The sequence below is a fragment of the Panthera uncia genome, chromosome D1 (assembly GCF_023721935.1).
Source record: "Panthera uncia isolate 11264 chromosome D1, Puncia_PCG_1.0, whole genome shotgun sequence".
Taxonomy (NCBI): Eukaryota; Metazoa; Chordata; class Mammalia; order Carnivora; family Felidae; genus Panthera; species Panthera uncia.
In genome coordinates, this window is record NC_064808.1 from 18,144,408 (window position 1) to 18,150,407 (window position 6,000).

At 35.3% G+C, this 6,000-nt stretch overlaps 1 protein-coding gene across 3 annotated transcripts in view; it reads right to left on the minus strand.

Moving 5' to 3' along the window:
- The window catches only part of TTC17 (tetratricopeptide repeat domain 17), a 124,354-nt gene that overhangs the window by 69,292 nt on the left and 49,062 nt on the right, over positions 1-6,000 (minus strand). For all 3 annotated transcript variants that reach the window (XM_049647773.1, XM_049647766.1, XM_049647779.1), the window contains exon 16: positions 1,042-1,228. In XM_049647773.1, the coding sequence (XP_049503730.1) occupies positions 1,042-1,228 (187 nt within the window). The remainder of the gene's footprint in view (positions 1-1,041; positions 1,229-6,000) is intronic.

Below are 6,000 nucleotides of genomic sequence, written 5' to 3' on the forward strand. Positions count from 1 at the left end.
GGAAACCAATCTGACAATAAATTTCATATATTTAAAAAATAAATAAATAAAATAAAAAAGCAACCAGATTAAAAATAAATAAATAAAAATAAAAAACTGGCTTCTGATACTTAAAAATGTAAATACAACTTACTGCCTGTCATTTCATTAAAATCCTAAGGCAGTCTCGTACAGGTGAATCTGGAAAACCAGTTTGAAGTGCTAAATCTACGGGTAAATTGTTGATGTCTTTTAGATAAATCACTTAACCAAGTGAGCATTAGGGATTTTTTTTTCCTTAGGTGAAGGTGATGGACTGATAGCCCTCTGCTTGAATATAATGATCTAATTTCAACATTGACAAAGCACCTACTGTGTGTTCTACAACAGTGAGGTTCTGAGGATCCATATGTATATAAACCTCACCCCTCATAATTCAAGTCAAACTCTTTTTTCTTGAAGTGAAAGTTAAATAAGTAAGTAAACATAATCGAACTCTTAGGGAGTTCTAACTAATGAATTTACAGTAGTTCAGATATTAACTCAAACCATTACCCAGGTGGACACACTTATGCACATGCATATATTTTGGTGGCTGTGTGAGAAAGGGGAAGAATGCAAGAAGATACCAATTAATGTCACGTGACTGCTTTAGAGGTGCAGTCAAGATCTGGATCACTTTCACTGGAAGGCAAGGGGGTGTATTTCAGTGAAAGAAGACAGAAAAACCACTTAAATTGTATTGCAGATTGTCTTTATGGACAGAAAATGTACCCTTTACCATTAATATCGATCATTAAAAAAATCATAGATTTTGTGGAGAGAAGTCTATCAATTTTAGTCAAATATACTTTAGCTGGCCTTTCTCATCTAGGGTTCTGGGAATTACCCCAAGGCTCTATCTAGTAAGGAATGAATTAACTTCTTTCCTATGTATACAGAATATACTAGTTACATAAAATCCTTGGGAAAAACCGAGAAAATCATTTTGTGTTCTGCTGATCAGAATAGGAACCCTGGTTATGTTCATCATTTTGTCGGCACTTAATATAAGCTGCTTACCACTGCAAACAGAAGAGGTGATGTTGTACAGAAAAGGATAAAACTGCATACAGCGAATCAGCTTCAGGCTGTTTTCACATTCTGGGCATTTGGTAGTTAATTTCAAAGCCTGTCTAAAGGCCTCAAGTGCCCCACTGATATTCTTCAGAGCAAGGTAAGCATTTCCCAGGCTCAAAAAGGTCAGGGGCTGAAAAGACAAAAAAAAAACATTTTTTAAATGTTAGTGAATTAATATTTTCTGAGAGTTATAAAACTTTCACAGTATATGTCTTTTAGCTTCTTTTAGGTTATCCCATAAAAGTTAATGGCTAACTACCTATTTTAATTACACCAGTCAAATCTACACTGTAACAAACGTAAATTTATTTTTTTACCTTTTTACTACGATAAAAAATACATAGTGTAATATATACTAGTCTTAAGTGTACAGTTCAATGAATTTTTATATGCATATATATCCCTGTAACCAGCACTCATCTCAAGATATAAAACATTTACAATGTTTCTAATACCTCAAAAGATTCCCTTGGGAAGGGGCACCTGGGTGGCTCAGTCGGTTAAGCATCCATCTTGATTTCAGCTCAGGTCATGATCTCGCAGTTTGTGAGTTCAAGCCCCGCGTGATAGTGCTGACAGTGTGGAGCCTTGTTTGGGATTCTTTCTCCCTCCTTCTCTCTCTGCCCCTCCCCCCCTCAAAATAAATAAATACACTTAAGATAAAAAAGATTCCCTTAGGCAACCCAACCCTAATCCTAGAGGTAACTACTGTGGTGATGTTCTATCACCATAGATTAGCTCTGCCTGTTCTTAAACTTCATATAAATGGAATCAAACAGCATATTCCCCTTTTATGTGTATATAATCTTGTACCCTTTTGAAGATTCTTTCAGTCAGTACAATATCTAAGGCTTAAGAAACTGAGTGTTTTTTGGGTTATCAGTTTATTTTTTTTTAAAATTGATATGCAATATTTACCACGTGAATATACATAGTTTGCCTATCCCTTCTCCTTCTGATAAGATTTGGATTGTTTCCAATTTGGGGCCATTATGAATAAAGCTACTATGAACATTCTTGCAAATATCTTTTGACAGATGTACGTACTAATTTTCCTTGGCTATATACTTCGCAGTGGGTCTTAAGGTAGGCATATATTTAGTTTTATGGGCTACAAACAAACAGTTTTCTAAAGCAGACGTACAAATTTACATTCCTACCGGCAAGTAGGAGAATTTACTGACTTGGTATTGTCCCAGTCTTTTAAATTTAGCTGGTTTAGTGAGATGATAAAGTATCATCTCAATGTGGTTTTTAACTTGTATCAGTAATGATGTTGAATATTTTTTCATGTGCTTATTGGTCATTTGAATTTCCTCATTTCAGAAGTGCCTGTTGTTTTCCCCATTAAAAAAAAGTAGGCTGTGTTTTTCTTCCTAATTTGAAAGAGTTCTTTATATGTGCACTAGATATGAGTCCTTCATTGGAAATATTTATTGCAAGTATCTTCTCCCAATCTGGGGTTTGCCTTTTTATTCTCTTACTGGTATCTCTGATAAACAGGACTTCTTAATTTTAATGAAGTTCAATTTATGCATATATGCATATATATAATATTTACATATTTATAAAAATATGTATTTTACAGTTTGTGCTTCTTTTTTCAGTTAGTGCTTTTAAAAATCTTTGCCTACTGTAACATCTTGAAGACCTTCTTTTATGTTTTCATTAAGAAGCTTTATTGTTTCATCTTTCACATTTTGGTGCATGATCCACTTCAATTTAATTCTGTGTACAAAGTGAGAGAGGAGTCAAGGTTCATTCCTTTTTCCATAGGGATATCCAAGTAAGTATTCCAGCACTACTTACTGGAAAACCAAAAGGTGCCCCCATCCCCCTAAACTACTAGTGTGCCTTTGTCATATGTCAGGTGACCATATATGTAGGGGCCTATTTCAAATTTTTTAATGTGTTCCATTGATATATTTGAGTATCCTTGGGCCAATACCATACTGACTTAATTACGGCAAGTCTTGAAATCTAGTCATAGAAGTCTTCCAACTCTGTTTTTTCTCCCCCTCACTCACAAATATTTTGGCTATTCTAGATCCATTTCTGCATAGATTTTAGAATCAACTTATCCATTTATGCATACATATGCATTAAGTGCCAGGAGCTTGGGATTGAATTTATAAATCAATCTGGAGAGATTTTACATCTTAACAATACTGAATCTTCCCATCCATGAACATAGTGTCTCTTTCCACTTATTTAGGGCTTCTTTTTCTTAGTAATGTTTTACAATCCGGTATAGAAACCTTATACATCTTCCCTTTGAATTTATTTCTAGATATATGATATTTTGATGCTATTGTAAATAGTTTTTGTATTCTATTTTTCAAATGTTTGTTGTTACTGTTTTCATAAGCAACCCAAAGTATTCGGTTTAGGTCATTTCAGTTGAAATACACCTAATGCCAGGTAATTTGTATTTGCTTGTGTACAAACCATTTATTCTACACTTACTTTATCATTAAAAATATTTTAAAGGATCTAAGAATGTTTTGTTCTCAAGTTGTGCAATATACCCCTATGAAAAGCAATACCTATGATTTATACAACTACTTGCTTTTGATTCAGGCTGTTAAGGTCACCCAAAATGTCTCAGTATAACCAAGCCAAGATGTATAAAATATTCCAGATTACAGAGGTATAATCAAAGTAGCTCTCAGATTACATTTAAAATCTTACTTAATGGTTCATATCCAGATACAAACTCAAATTTAGACTTAGATTTCTAATTTAGACTTAGATTTCAAAGTGTCTTTATATTTTTACATAGGGAAACAAATGTCTATTCCTATGACCAGAATGATGGTTGTGCAAATATCTTACACTGAGATAAACTAATTATCATTTTGTAAAAAAAAAAAAAAAAGAATTTTCATCATTTCATCTAGAAAATAATTACTGAGTGTTTACTAATGTTTTAGACATTATTTTGGACACTGGGGATACAGCAGAAAATAAGAAACATAAGTCACTGCCTTAGAAGACCTAATAGTCAAGTGTCACGAAACCATGAGGGTATCACGCAAGTATGAGAAAAATGTGATGGAGAAGAGCACAGCAGGGAAGAGACATTAAGTAGACCACAGTGGGGTGTGGAGTGCCATTTTTAATAGAGTAGTAAGGGAAAGACTTACTGAGAAGTTAGTATTTTAAAGGATTTTAAGGAGATGAAGTAAGCTCTCAAGAATCTTGGTGGAGTATTCCAGAGAGAATATAAAGTATAAAGGCACTGAGGTGGGAGCATGCCTAGTATGCTCAAGGAACTGCAGACAGGCCAAGTAGTTAAAACAGAATGAGAAAAGGAATGATTTCATGGGGATGAGGTCAGAAAAGTAATAAGGTCATGTAGGATCTTCTACACTATTATAAATTCTTGTCTTTTACTATGAGTTATATGGAGTGCCACTGCAGAGATCTGAACAGACAAAATGACAACATCTGACTTTTTATAAGGATTCACTGGTTACTGTATTGTGAAGAGACTGTAAGGGGAGAAAGGCCAAAAGCAAAGACACTGTTAGGAGGCTAATGAAATAATCCAGATAAAAGATAATGGTGGTTTGGATCAGACAGCCTGGCAATGGAGATGATGATAAATAGTGAAATATTTTGAAAATATTAGCAAGGTTAATTACCCTGAGAGAGAAAAAGGTATGAAGGACAGCTCCAAGCTTTTGTCCTGAGCTACAGGCTTTACTGTTTCCTGAAATGGGAAAGACTGAGCAGTAAAGATTGGAACAATGTTAAGGAGCTTAGTTTGGGCCTTTAGTTTTAAAGTGTGTTTTAGATATCCACATGGAGATGTCAAGTAAGCTGTCGGATAAAGAAGTCTGCAGTTCGGAGCAAAGGTGATAGGTGATTCAACGGGAAATGATAGAGTTATCAAGATATGGTGCTAGAACAACTGGATATCTATGTGATACGAACTCTGATGAATGAACTTTGATCTCTACCTCCCAGTACAAAAAAAAATTTAACTTGAAATGGATTACAAACCTAAATGTAAAACCTAAAGCTACAAATCGTCTTGAAGACAACATAGGGAAATATTTTAGCATATTGTAGAGTTAACTGTTTATTTATTTATATATATATATATTTTTTAGCATTTATTCAGTTTTGAAAGATGAAGAGACAAAGCATGAGCAGAAGTGGGGCAGAGAGAGAGGGAGACATAGGATCCGAAGCAGGCTCCAGACTCTGAGCTGTCAGCACAGAGCCTGACATGGGGCTCGAACTCATAGACCGAGAGATCATGACCTGAGCTGAAGTCGGACACTTAACCAACTGAGCTACCCAGGTGCCCCGAGAGTCAACTATTTGAAGACAAGTAATAGCAAAACTAAAATAGAACTACTTGTTTTCACACATCTTGTGAAAACACCTTAAATCTAATAATAAAAATCAAAAGAAAATGAGCAAAATGCATACACAACTTTTACTTTAAAAATATAATTGGGGCACCTGCATGGCATCTCTTTTTTATTTTTTTATTTTTATTATTTTTGAGAGAGAGACAGAGCGTGAGCAGAAGAGGGGCAGAGAGAGAGGGAGACAGGATTCGAAGCAGGCTCCAGGTTCTGAGCTGTCAGCACAGAGCCCGATGACGTGGGGTTTGAACTCATGAACCATGTGAACGTGACCTGAACCAAAGTGGGATGCTTAACCAACTGAGCCACTCATGTGCCCCAAGTGTCTGACTTTTGATTTCTGCTAGGGTCATGATCTCACGGTTTGTGGGTCCAGGCCCTACATGGGGTTCTACACTGACAACGCAGAGCCTGCTTGGGATTCTCTCTCTCTCTCCCTCTCTCTCTGTCGCTACCCTGCTCATGCTGTCTCTCTTTCTCTCTCAAAATCAATAAATAAACTTAAAAAAACTAAAAAAAA